Below are 14393 nucleotides of genomic sequence, written 5' to 3' on the forward strand. Positions count from 1 at the left end.
TTTCAGAACACAACCCCTTTTTTTTTTTTTTAATTTATTTGACAGACAGAGATCACAAGTAGGCAGAGAGGCAAGCAGAGCAAGAGGAGGAAGCACGCTCCCTGCGGAGCAGAGAGCCCGATGCGGGGCTCGATCCCAGGGCCCTGGGATCATGACCTGAGCCGAAGGCAGAGGCTTAACCCACTGAGCCACCCAGGCGCCCCTAGAACACAACCCATTTTATCCAGGATAGCCCTTATGCAATTAAATAATTCTCTCTATGTGTCATAATGTATACCAACTAGCAGTAGTATTTGCCAGTAAGAATTTTTTGTTCATTTCTCTAAACGAATGAGATATATAGCAGTTTCAACATATACATTTACTTCATTTTAATTGTGAACAATTCTGTGGGCACCTGGCTGGCTCAGTTGGTAGAACATGCAACTCCTGATTTCAGGGTCATGAGTTCAAGCCCCATGTCGGATGTGGAGCCTATTTAAAAACAAAACAAAACATAAAACAACTATTAATTATGAATAATTCTGAATCTCTTATCAAGACCTTATAATTCTTTACCTACAAAGATGTACATACAAATGAAATGATTAAGTAAACATACATAGGTTTAATCATGTATGGTTTCAAAATCAGAAATATGAGTATAAAGTTCCAAATATTTATTTCATAAAAATCCATTATTACGGAAGAAAATAATTGAACAGTGTATGACTACAGCAGAATGTAAGAGATATATAGAATTATAACTTTCATCACAAACATGGTCAGATCAGGCCAGATGAGATCAGGAAAGACCAGAATCTTTTTTTTTTTTTTTTAAGATTTTATTTATTTATTTGACAGAGAGGGACTCAGTGAGAGAGGGAACACAACAGGGGAAGTGGGAAAGGGAGAAGCAGGCTTTCCGCTGAGCAGGGAGCCTAATGCAGGGCTTGTTCCCAGGACCCAGGGGTCATGACCCCAGCCGAAGGCAGAAGCCCAGCAACTGAGTCACCCAGGCGCCCTGGAAGACTAGAATCTTGCTATTTCAACCACACTGATCACTTTGTGGCTCTTTTCTTAAATATCATTTCATCTCTGGCAATAAAGTGTGAATTAACAGAACTGTTCTAAAGACTAGGAGATGGGGTGCCTGGGTGGTTCAGTGGGTTGAGCCTCTGCCTTCTGCTCGGGTCATGATCTCCAGTACTGGGATTGAGTCCCGAGTCAGGCTCTCTGCTCAGCAGGGAGCCTGCTCCACCCCCCCCTGCCCCGCCTGCTTGTGATTTCTCTCTGTGTGTCAAACAAATAAAGTCTTTTAAAAAAATAGCAATAATAAAGACTAGGAGATGGTGATCCTGAGTGATTGGGCAAGGTAAGACAGTTAAGTGACAGAATGGAAGAGAAAGTAGTTTTTCTAATTGCCACCTTAGTACTTCTTACTCTACATTGTATTACCTGTGCAGCTGCAAGGCAAACCATGTCATTGCCTCTCCTATTTTAAAAATAGCTTGTATAAAAGTCTCCTTTGTGGTCTGATGGCAAAATGCCTTATTTTTTAAATGTCAGCTGTTGGAGTGCCTGGGTGGCTCAGTCGGTTAAGCCATTGCCTTTGACTCAGGTCATGATCCCAAGGTCCTGGGGTCAAGCCCTTGTCTACTCCCTGCTTGGTGGGGAGCCTGCTTCTCCCTCTCCCTCTGCCTCCCACTCCCTCTGCTTGTGCTCCCTCTATCTCTTAGAATAAATGAATGGGATCTTAAAAAAAAAAAAAAATGACAACTGCTGATCATCAATGACAAAATGTTTTTACACGTTCCTTAGGACTCAAGTCGTCCTTCATTTATTCAAATAATCATCACTTTCTAAGTTAGGTAAGAACAATCAGAAATCACTGAATGTTAAAGAAGAAGAGGCACCAGATACCATCTGTCAGTCATCTCATTGGAGAAACTAAGACCCAAAAGCCTTGTCAGAGTCACAGTGTGAGTTGGTGGGAGTCTTCTGACTTCTAGTCCAGGGTTATTTATAACACATCACACTGCCTCAGTGCATCAGTATTTTGATGTCATGGCATTATTGAGTGAATATTCTTGGGACCATCAGTCCTGGTCAATCTATCAGCTAGGGGAGTCTGTGTGCCATTTTACCTCTTCATTTTTCTTATCAACTTATTTAATACACTTTCATTTTGTTGCCTGGTGTTTTGGGAATGGGATAGTCAGAAAAAACAAGTAAAACATTAAGTAGCAAATGTTTGAAAATTTTTTAATATAAGTTAATCTTTTTTTTTTTTTTAAGATTTTATTTATTTGACACAAAGAAAGAGAGACAGCTAGAGAGGGAACACAACCAGGGGGAGTGGGAGAAGGAGAAGCAAGCTTCCCGCTGAGCAAGGGAGCCCCATGCACGCTGGATCCCAGGGCAGATGCCCAAGGACAGAGCCACTCAGGTGTTCCATTTTGAGTTTTTGTTGTTGTTGTTGTTGTTGTTTGTTTGTTTGAGAATATGTGCAGGAAGGCTGGCTGGAATTTAGAAACGTTGCAAAAAAATTGGTTGAAGATCAAGAAAGAGATGGAATAAATGACCCAGGGAACTGATAACTTCCAACTGCCCAGGGCCTCTGCTGGGCACTTTTATGGAGCTTTCTCATTCCTCTTAACAACCCTTTAGGTTAGGAGTTGTTAACCTCATTTTATTACTCATGAATTGAGGGTCCAAGAAGTTCTATACTTTACCCCACAGCCATACAAGTTGGTCAACTGGTAGAGCTAGATCCAGTGTGGTCCGTCTGGCTATGAAGCCTGTGTTCTCTTACTTCTACAGGAGAGTGTGTGTAAGGTGAACCAAGGAAGGTAACAACAACTGCCGTGTGACCTAGTGATAGTAATAATGACAGCATAGTGCTTTATGTCTGTGATCTCTGAATACGATTAAATGAGCCTATGGAATAGGACTGACAGGGTGTCTCCGTACTTTTCCTCAGTGAAACAGGAGAGGAAGATATGAGACTTAATACTTGAGATTTCCTTTGGCTTCCTCATTTTCTGAAAAAGTATGGAAAGACTCAATTAGTTTTGTTTTGCAACATTTATCAGATTATGTTCTTTTTTTTTTTTCTTTCTTAGATTATTGTGCTCTTGATGTAGGTGGATAGGTTGGTGTGTGATTGTGTGAAATCAAACCTGGTATCTTCAGAAGAATTCTTCCAGCAGATAAGGATGCCTTTAGGTTCAATATCCAACTTTGTAATTAGTGACCACTGTTCACATTTACTGAATGGGAGTTTTTATCTGCACCAAGGTCTTTTTCCTTTGAAGCTAAATGACATATACACACTCATTTCTTTTATGTTGACCTCCGCATGAATATGCAAATTTGTATTCTGTGGAAAATCGGTCAGTTATTTTTACACATAAATAACCTCCAAATAAACCTCTGATGACTAATTTTATGTTAGTCTGCAATTCCAGGTTAAGCTTTCGTCTCCATTTTCTTATCTGGAAGGCAATGTCCAGTTCTGTAATCCTGTGAAATATAAAGCTGGTGTCCATTTACAAATAATCACTGTCTTCTAATGAATTAATCCTCAGTTGCAATTATCAGTTCGATATAAACTTGGGTAAAGATGCAGTCCGTCTCCAAAACTGGATTCTCTGTATTTAAAAATGTCATTGTAATTCTCAACTCCCTAGAACTGTTACTACAAAAGAACTATTTATTTTGCCGTTCAGCCTAAAAATAAAACCTTTCACCCAGATTACACACTTTTAATAGTCACATTGGTATCTAAATAATTTTAAACTAACTTGAAAGAATCCATTTCTAGGTGCAATGAAATTAGAGTTGGAACTGGGGCAGTTTGAAGAGGGTGATCTGAGAGCCTACCTCCCTGCTTGGAGACACCTCAAGAATTTCTAGACTCACAAGGGAGGTGAGGGAAGAGATTTTAAAAGCTGAACAGTGCCACTCTTTGCCAGCTCCTGCGGACGAAGGCCCAGCCGGCTGCGGCGAGGACCGCGAAGAGTTAACGAGGGACGGAGCCCCCCGCGCCGCGGACTCCAAGCGCGCTCCCTCCGCCCTCGTGTCCCCACCCTCTCGTTTTGGCAAGGGATTAAAGTGCTCCCCCCTGTGGCAGCAGTGACCCAGAAATGAGTTTGATTCACATAGCCCTTCCTCCATAACAAGCCAAACGCCCGTCCGAGAGTGCCTCCCTGCGCGAGTGCCGTGTGTGAGCGCGCCGGCGAGAGCAGGGGCCCGCCCGGCGCGGCCAGAACTCATGCAGCGCTGCGCGAGCGGCGTGGAGCCCAGTGCCTCCGCCGAACCCTTCCGCAGCAGGTACGCGCGCGGGCCGCGGGGGGCCCGCGCGGGTGGGCGGGGGGAGGCGGCGCGCCGCGCCTGTGCCCGCGCGTGTCCGCGTGTGGGTCCGTGTGCGCGTCCCGGTACCGCGGCGGCGGCGGCGGCGGCAGTGGCGGCGGCGGCGGCTGCAGGACGAGCCGAGAGGCTCAGCCATATTTGATGGTTTTGTTGCTTTGCTCGGGAGTTCTCGGGAGTAATTTAGTGCCGAAGGTCGCTGCCTAGTGGAAATAATATAGTACGTCATTAATATGGCGCCAAAAGATTGGGTTCTCGATATGTAGCGAGGAGGGAGGGCAGGCAGCCGCCAAGCGCAGCGTTACTATCCCACCAGTAACTTGGTCATTGCTGGGGCGGGGGCCAGAGGAGGAGGTGGAGATGATTTTTGGATCCTGAGAATTGATTTGTGTTGGATCAGTAAGTTTAATTATGATTAATTTTCAATTTTGGGGGGCTGAAGACTTAGAGCTTTTTTCTTCTTTCGGATTTGCGAAGAACATGCGGTTTTCAGGTGAATCACCATTTAAACGCGTTTGGTAACAGAAGCCCAGTTTAGTTGGCTTTAGTTGATACAATTTTTTAAAAAGCCAAAGCGCATTAGGCTGCATGAAAGTGGAAAGCATAGTAGCAACTTGGTAGACAGATGGCAATGGCAGAACGCAGGTCCGCGTACATATATGAATCCAGAGTGTGTGTGACCGTGGTGGCGGGGGGACGACTATATTTGTCCAAACATAGGTGTGTGTGTCTGTGTGTGTAGGTCCATCTCTGTAGGGTGGCCGCAGCAGCCCTGGCTCTTGTCACCGCGTCACCACATGTCCAAAATATTCTTTGCATCAATTCAAGGGCAGTGAGCAGGGGGTGTAGGGACAGCTTGGCAATTAGATTCTTCCAAATTGGGTTTCCAATAATCAGATCTCTTACTTAAAACGAGACTGTCTGTAAAGTGTAAAACCCTTCATCGGTGAAATTAGGAAGGAGTTGCATTCGTGGAGCAAAGTACCGATTAACCATGAACTTAAAAACGGATTGCAAATTGCAACCTTTGGCACCATCTGCAAATTGTGGGGGTGGGGTCGCTTGGGCTTCCCTGCCTTAAATGAACGTGCAGTGTGTACCCCGGGACTGCAAGTTGCAAAGCCCTTCAGTGCACGTGTCTGGTGCCTGTGAGTGTGTGTTTGTGAGTTGGGGGCTGTTGTTTGGTAGCCAGCAGGCTTTCCGGATTGTTGGCGCTGGCTTGCAAATGCGGGAGAGGGATGGAATGTGGAATGTTGACCAGGGAACCGAATCCTGTCGGAACGGTCCCATTTGCTGGAGAAATTCGATCCCTTCCACCTCCTTCCCGCTCCCCCCCCCCCGCCCGCCTGCGGGCAGGAGGCGGGGCCGAGGACGCGGCTGCTGCTCAAAGTGGCGGAGCGCGGCGGCGGGAGGCAGGTGCACGGTACCCGCCAGTGGGGGTGTCTCAACTTCCGCGGGCGTTTAAATAGCAGGCTCTCTCCCCTCCCACCGGTAATAGGTGACCTGGCGGCCGAGGGTGGCGGGGGGAAGGGGACGGGGGAGACCCGGGAGCGAGCCTCCGTGGCACGTGGGCAGGTGCTGGGTGGCCCCGGGGCCAACTTTTGTAGCCCGCCTCTGGCGTTGGAGGAGAGGCTGCTCCATGTGGAAATGGGGGCGGGCGGCGGCCGAGGTGCTGCTTTCTTGGCCGCGGCCGGAGCGTCACCTAACGGTCCCAGAGGCGCTGCCGCGGGGCCCGGGGTGGGGGGCTTCGGGGGCGGGGACACCCGGCCCGCCGCGCCCGCGCCGCGGGAGCCCCGCACAAAGCCTGCGGCGCGGGGGCGTCCGCCGCGCCCCCGCTTAGGGAACGGCCCGAAGCCCGTCGCCGTCCCCGTGCTGATTCCGGCGGGCGGCCGCAGGCGTTTGTTTGTTGGTTCCGCGCCGCCTTCCTTGCCGGATGGCTTCCTGTGACAGAGGTGATACACAGTTTCCAGAACTGTCTGGGGGCGGGAGCGAGAGCTGGAGCCGATCCCGCTCGGGGCTGCTCGCCGCCACCGCCTCTCCCATCTCACAGCCGTTTTTCGCCGGTGTGCCCGCCCCAGCTCAAAGGTGCCGCCCGGGAGGGACTCGGGAAGGACGGCGCGGCCGTTTCCAGCGGCGCAAGTGGCTTCTGGACGCGAGGGAGCGTTTGATTTGCAACTGGGGCCGAGCGGATTGGTGCAGCTGGCGGCGGCGGGGCGGGAGAAGCGGCGGCGGCGGCGGCGGGGGGTGGCCACTTTCAAATGGAGAGGGCGGCGGCGGGGACGCCGCTGCGGAGGGAGCGGGGCTTGGTTGCGCCACGAGAAGGTGTCATCACTGCACCGGGGCTAATTCCGGCGGAGGTGCCGGGAGTTACTTTCCCCTCCTTCCGCGCTGTTGTTTCTGTCGCCTCGGGAAGAGGAGGAGGAGAGGGAGGAGAGGCTGGCAGGGAGGGAGGGGGCGGCGCCGCGCTGAGCCGCGGCCCTGCGCACACCCTGGCGGGAGGCGGGAGCCGTGCGAAGCGTTCTCTGGTGCGGGGCGGTGGCCCGGCTCCCCCCACCCCGGGATTTCCCCCCTCCTCTCCAGCCTTCTTCCCCACAGCGCACCCTGCACTCCTCCCTCCCACACGAGATCGGCGACCCAGGGTCCTCCACCCCCGCCTCTCGCCCCGGTTCTCCCCCACTCCAACCCCTCCCCCCACCCATCGGGCTCCGGGCTTCCCGACCCTGGGCTCCCCCTCTCGGGCGCGCGGGGGCGGATGCAGCCCCGGCGCCCGGTGAATGCAGCGAGCAAACAAAAAAGCGGGCGATTTAAACGTGCCTTCGAAACCCGTTAGGAATGCGTCGTCACCCGGAGACCGTTTAAAAGCTGCTGTGGCTGGCTTTCTAGTAATGAGGAGACAGACGCCCCACCTCGCTTCGGCGGGGGCGAGGGTCCGCCGTCCTCAGTGTAGTCCGTCCAAGAGGGAATTGAAATTTTCTTTTCGTAAAACGATAGCTGCAATTGAATGACACGACAGCAACATTTTTAGGGAAGTGGGAGAAAATCTGAGGTTTCCATTAATAAGGAATGCTTAGGGGCTTATTTCCCAAAGATTTTTATTAGGTGAACTATTTTTCCGTTTTAGGAAACCCACTGTGAAAGAAAGCCTTGCTCTTTCGTTACTTGTAGTTCAAGGCTTTCATTATCTTTCAAAGCTGATGAGCTATTTCTATAGTTCTAAGGTACAGGGAAATTATTTCACTGAAAGCTGGTTTAATAGTGGTCCACAATGGTTAGAGATTACTACAGGAAGTTGCATTTTGATCAGATCACAGCTGATCAAGATTTAATAACTTCTAGGTAAAGGAAGAGTTCTATATAACCATACTTTGACAGATTTAACACTTTAGGTACAGTAATTGGAGTGAAGTGGGTAATACATGTTGAGAGAGATAGAGAGTGTTTTAGGGGTGACACTTAATAACAAAGATCTGCAACCCGGAATTTTATTACTTTTTAATTCCAAATATTTTGGTCTCATTTAATGTCCCTTTTAAATTAGATGACTTCCTGATTAGTATTTTGCTTTTCTTAAGTTTGTGTATTTTTATATTTGTATATGAATTGGCATCTTTGATGTCTGCAACAAGTAAAATTTTCAATTATGTGTTCATTTTCCCCATATCTCCCTTCATTTTTATGCTAGCCAGACAAAAGGGAGTTGCCTGATAGGCTGTAGACCTTGAACTTGATTCCATCTTAAGCTCAAGATTGGAAGCTGCTTTTTTGTAAGAAAAGTTGGATGGGCTGCCTCAGAAATTTTAACTATGACAAGGCTAGGTGTATGTTCATTTAAAAGGAGAAAAAAAAGTCTATCTAATTAGTTCCTCCTTCCTCCCTTAACAGGTTTTAGCCTATAATGAGCGATTTAGCCTTATATTAGTTACTAAGGTTGAAAGAATAGCTGTAAGGAGAAAACTGAAAAATGGTAAGTGTGCTCGAGAATGAGAGGAGAGGAAAAAACTCTTAGGAGTTTAAGAAAATGTTACATTTTAAAGGGACTGTTGCTTAGGTCAGAGGCTTGGGGGAAAGATTAGCCAAAAACTTGGAGAACTTGGAATGAAAGCAGATCTGCATGTGAATTGTCTATAGTAGGCATTTAATAAATACAGATTTTTGACTTTTAGGAGCCCTTAGTGACTTAAAGTATTATTACAGAGGTGGTGTTACATGTGTGTTGGAAATCAGAAAATACAGAGAAGCAAATATAATAACACATTCCTACTATCCAGAGATCACCACTGATCACCACTGTATCACTTTGTAGATGACTGTCTATGCTTATATATTTAGTCTTAAATCAAAATGAGATCATACTATACATACAGTTCTATAAAGATTTTTTTTCCACTCCCTTGTCTGCCAGCTTGGTAAATTTTCATCTCATCTATTACTGGGATATATTCAGATATCCTCAGTTGGCCCTAAAATACAGTGGCAGCTTTGTCTAAATTAATACTGTCCAGCTGAGGATCAATTATTGCATCTGGTGATTATTTCCCATAAGTAGATTTTAATCTGTAGTTACTTTTTGACAGAACATCTGACATTGTGTAATCAAGCCTTTGGAATTAATCATGACTGGATTTTTAAAAAGTTAAAAATGAAAATCGCATTTTATTGTAACTTGGGATTACATTTGGAAATTTCTTGTTTGAAAAATACTTTAAAGAAATTTGCCTGACGTTTTTATCTGGAGGCTTGTTGGGAAAAGAATTATCAACTGTTTGTTTCAGTACTGAGGTGGTTGGAACAGCAAACATCAAGATCTCAAACTGATCATGTCCTGTATCTACTATTTGTGAGGAGTAGGAAAAAGGCATATGAACCTCAGTTTGCTTACTTCCTGTTGTGAAGCTCTTGGCTTCTTTGGTATTGTGGGACACCCGTTATACCATTGCAGTTAACAGTCTCTCAGAATATGTATTGTAAACACCGTTTCCCCACAAGGTTAATAAAACAGACATCTCAGCCAGTACATTTTGCTTTTTATTTGGGTTGGCATCAAAAAGTTTGGCTCAGTTGTTCAGTTATACCAGTATTAAACTTCTTTCCTCCCCTCCTGGTAAGTTAAAACATTGGTATCACATTCAACAATACATTAATATTTTTAAATTTTTATTTATTTATTTTTAAAGATTTTATTTATTTGACAGAGATCACAAGTAGGCAGAGAGGCCAGAGAGAGAGAGGAAGGGAAGCAGGCTCCCTGCTGAGCAGAGATGGGGCTCCATCCCAGGACCCTGGGATCATGACCTGAGCCTAAGGCAGAGGCTTTAACCCACTGAGCCACCCAGGTGCCCCTAACATTTTTTTTAAATTTTAAAATAAAGGGTGGCTTTGCTTGGAGTTATTAGTTCTTAGTATCAGAAGCCTGGTAGGAAACTTAATAAGAAGAGTATTTTAATTCCCGAGACAAGTTACTTCCTTGAAAGTATTCCTGTTCAGTCTGTTTTCTCCATTTTCAAGATCTTGCAGTAGCTTATGTGATTCATTATTTAAAATTTGGACAATTAGTACATTACTTGTAGTATATGATATTTAGAAAGTTTGAGATTGATTTGAGAGTTTATTGTCATTTGCCTGGCATACTTATATAAAAGTATTGGTCTGTGATCTTGAGGGGTGTTAGGTTTTGTAGTTTTTGCATTTGGTGGAGTAAGTTCCCTGCATTCCTTAAATATGCCAGGGTGGCCTTAGAGAGCCTTTTTACCTTTGAATGGAAGTGGCATCTTGTCTGCAGGTTTAGCTGAGGGTCAAGTATCCTCTGAGTCCGGACAAAATCTAGTCTAAGAGGATATTGCTCCTGACTCTGGTGATGTTATTGTGGTCTTCTCTGGCCTAGGCCTTGAATGATTACTAATAATGTCATTCCTCACCTGAAAGTGACAAAAATATTGCCAGATGTGGAATGGAAAACTTAGTTGTTGGGCAGTTGCCATTCTGTAGTAACTGGACCAATGGTGTATGATGTACAGTTAACAAATGTTCAGTATCAAACTTGATTACTCTCAAACCAGTTCAGTATTTACTTTTTGCTTTTGGTTCTCCAGGTGGAATCAAAATATAATTAGGTGAGGATAGTTGAAGTTCATTTTTAAAAATATCTTGGGTTTTTTTGGGCTTGTTTGTGGAAGGAATTAAGCCACAATATTCTCTTGTTGTAAAAGCACTCAAAATTGGCAGTGGTATATATATGTATATGTAGTATTGATTAATAGTGTTTGCACAGGAGATTTTATGAAATCTCCTGACCGCTTCTAAGACCTTTTCTTTTTTCTTTATTTTATTTTATTTATTTGTCAGAGAGAGAGAGGGAGAGAGAGCAAGCACAGGCAGACAGAATGGCAGGCAGAGGCAGAGGGAGAAGCAGGCTCCCTGATGAGCAAGGAGCTGGATGTGGGACTCGATCCCAGGACGCTGGGATCATGACCTGAGCCGAAGGCAGCTGCTTAACCAACTGAGCCACCCAGGCGTCCCTCTAAGACCTTTTCTTAGCACTGATTTTAAATGACAATTTCAGTGGTGGGAGTCCAAACTGAAAAGTAAAATGAGTATTTTTTTTTTTTCTTTACTCCTTACTCCAGAGTAAGGAGCAAGAATTAGCAAGGGTAACAAGTTGCTGGAATTGGAGTGGAAGTATATGGTTGGTTTTTGTTTAACACAAGGTACACTAAACATTATTTAAGATTTTTTCTTGATTACTCATAGTCATCTTTACAGGTATCAGTTATTTCAGTGTTGAAATACAATGGTGCATTTAAGATGTAGAGGCTGAGTACTGGTGGCTTGTAACTTCTTTAAAGTCAGGCGCACTTGAAATCTGAGGCCTGTGGAACCTCTCCCCAGAAAAATCGAGTTGCATTGAAATTTGTGTGTCATTTCAGGGATTTAGGGGATACTTTTAAATGTATTGTTGGAATTCCATTTTACTGTTTAAATTCTGGTGATTTCTTTTTATGATTTCTCTCTGATACTTTCATATCCTTGTTAACCATGTATTCTTAAAATGCCTGTCTAGAACAGTCTTTTTTTTCCTTATTGGTTATTGGCTTAAAATTTAAGTAAGAAATGTGTTAGAAGTTTTTTTAATTTATTTTTTATTAAAGATTTTATTTATTTGACAGACAGAGATCACAAGCAGGCAGAGAGGCAGGTGGAGAGAAAGGAAGGGAAGCAGGCTCCCTGCCGAGCAGAGAGCCTGATCCGGGGGCTCTCCATCCCAGGACCCTGGGATCATGACCTGAGCCCAAGGCAGAGGCTTTAACCCACTGAGCCACCCAGGCGCCCCAGAAGATTTTATAATTTAGTGTGCACTGGCTCCAAGTAGGAGTCTTCAGGGGTTTGAGAAAAAGTCACAGGTTTCTAGACATGGTCTTTAATTTGCTTAGAGCATCCCCATCTCTCTTCTCCCTTTTTGAGTCTTTCCTGTTCTAGTTAAAAACTTCCTGAGGAATGAGTGTGTCTGATCCTTAACTTTGTAAGCTTTAAGGCACTTGTTTGCCCAGGACCTGGTCATTGATTTACATTTCACTAAACATACATGATGCTTGTTTATAAACATAGTACCAGTATGTTGATTTGTAGCAGAGATCAGTACACTCTTTGCAGAGGGCCAGACAGTAATTATTTTAGGCTTTGTGGGCCTGATCATCTCATAAAACTGTTTAACTCTGCTTTTCTAAGTATGAAAGCAGTCTCAGTGGACAAAAAAATTAATGAATGAACATGGCTGTGTTCCAATACAACTTATTTGTGGATAGTGAAATTTTGAATTTTAATGTATCACGAGATGTTCTTTTGACTCCCTCTTTGACCCCCCCCCCATTTAAATATGTAAAAGCCATTTTTAGTTCTGGGGCTGGACAAAAATAAGCTGTGAAATTCTGATTTATATTGAGACTCACCATTACCTGGTCACCAGATTGTTCCTGTTGGGGCTAAGTTACCTTTCTGTTGGGAACCTGAAATAAGCTGAAATCATAAAAAACAAACAAAAACCAAGTTGGTTTGATAAATACAGAGGGAGTTTGCTAGTCTGAGGGCTGTGGTTCTTAATTCTTCCGTTCTTAGATCCCACTTGAGGATAGAATTTATACCATGGGCCTTTGTGTACCTGGGAAAGCACACTTAGGTAGTCATACCCTCCCAAGGGACCATGGCCAAGAAGCCTCATGGAAGGGAATGTGGATTACAGACTGGAGTTCCCTGCGGAGGGAGACTACTGTTTCCAGGTAGGATGTGTGTGTCCTCCGACCGCTCAGAAGCTAATGCCTGCAGCTCAGAGGGCTCATACCCATACCCCCTGTGATTAGTGTTCAGGAAACTACCCGCGCACTCTTCTTCCAGTTCTACCTTTTGTGTGCTCCACCAGGCAGAATGACATTTACAACTGTCTTCATATCAGCTTGCCAGGAAACCATGTTTCAGTTTCTAAGTTAACAGACTGTTTTTCATTGATTGTATTTTCATTGTCTGCTCCATGATAATATATAGTACGCGGCCTTAATCTTTTAGAGAGCATCTTTGTAAATCACAGTCGGTGTCCAGGAGGGGAGAAGCCTGTGGTGTAGGCACCTGGGAGGTGGCTGGCACTGGAATGCCCACTCACCTTGGGAACTGGTCTTTTGTTCAGAGACTGGCTTTGTTCTAGATCTGTGTTCTAGATCTCACACTGCTTAACCTCTCCAGAATTCAATGTATTCATTTTTAAAATTAGGAAAAGTGGATTAAATTATCTCTGAAATGTTTTCTTTTTTTTTTTTTTTAAATATTTATTTATTTGACAGAGAGAAATCACAAGTAAGCATAGAGGCAGGCAGAGAGAGAGGAGGAAGCAGGCTCCCTGCTGAGCAGAAAGCCCTATGTGGGGCTCGAACCCAGGACCTGGGATCATGACCTGAGCCGAAGGCAGCGTCTTAACCCACTGAGCCACCCAGGCGCCCCTGAAATGTTTTCTAATGCTACAGCCATTCTATGGGTTTCTTTTTGGGAAGATTTCCTGTAAACGCAGTCCATGGGTGAGACTCTTTTCAGCCTTCAACTCAGAGTACTTTTTCGAGACCTTGTTGCTGGGTTTTGAGACCAACTTTATGTGTCAGTGACCATAATAACAAGACTTGTACAATTGTGATAGTGTTTGTTCTCATATCGAGCTCAGATGATGTGTAAATGCTGTTTTTGTTAAATGTGCTATCCAGGTCTTAATATATACAACATTGGGAGTCCTTTTTTTTTTTTTTCCTTTTCAACATTACTTTTAACAATTTTTGGTGACTTAACATTGTTAGTGGTAACTAATAGTTTCTGACAACTAGCTATAATCAAGGAGCAAAGTCCTCAAAACAGTTGCATTTCAATCTGTGCACAGTGTTAATTGTCATTAGCTGGTTGAGTCTGGTTTCTGCAGAAGCTGTTTTTTATATCCTGTATAAGAACATCTGGTTTAAGCATTTAAAAATCTTTTAAAATTACCCTGTAGACACTTTGCATTTATTGACTTATTCTTACGTGGGCAGAGTGAGGGTTTGTAGACTTCCTTTCTATCCTTACCCTCACCTTTGTTTACTCTCCTATTACCATTTGGTTTTTCTAAAAGTGTTCTCTACCTTCAGGGGACTTTTAGACTTTGAGCTGGTGTGTGTATGTGTGTTATATATAGAATTTGGTGTGTGTGTGTGTGTGTGTGTGTGTGTATGTTACATAAATTAGAATTTGAGGTGTGTGTGTCTGTGTATGTATGTTATATAAATTAGAATTTGGTTCAGAAACCCCAGGGTAGACTGGAACACAACTTCTGATTTCAGTAAATATTTTAGGAAAAAAAAAAAAAAACTTTTAGTTTTTCCTGGTTAATTGTCAAAAAAAAAAAAATGTGTGTAAAGAGGGTTAGGGCATATGGGGCAAATAGGCTTTATCTCATGAATTCTGACTGAGTGGTGGTAGCACTGTGTTAAGAAGGATTCTGAAGTCATGTCTGGTCTTGTGAAAAGAATGACCTAATTTAT

The 14393-nt window shown here is 44.4% G+C and overlaps 1 protein-coding gene across 10 annotated transcripts in view; it reads left to right on the forward strand.

Annotated features, from left to right (window-relative positions):
- The first annotated feature begins 4094 nt into the window (after positions 1 to 4094).
- The window catches only part of JADE1 (jade family PHD finger 1), a 61322-nt gene continuing 51023 nt past the window's right edge, over positions 4095 to 14393 (forward strand). The window contains exon 1 of one of the 10 annotated variants that reach the window (XM_047718426.1): positions 4095 to 4314. Coding sequence is in view for 1 of the 10 variants with exons in the window: in XM_047718420.1 (XP_047574376.1) it covers positions 6284 to 6302 (19 nt within the window). In the remaining 9 variants the exon portion in view is untranslated. The other 9 variants (XM_047718421.1, XM_047718424.1, XM_047718422.1 and 6 more) reach the window with 9 other exon arrangements.

Source organism: Lutra lutra, chromosome 2 (assembly GCF_902655055.1).
Source record: "Lutra lutra chromosome 2, mLutLut1.2, whole genome shotgun sequence".
Lineage (NCBI taxonomy): Eukaryota > Metazoa > Chordata > Mammalia > Carnivora > Mustelidae > Lutra > Lutra lutra.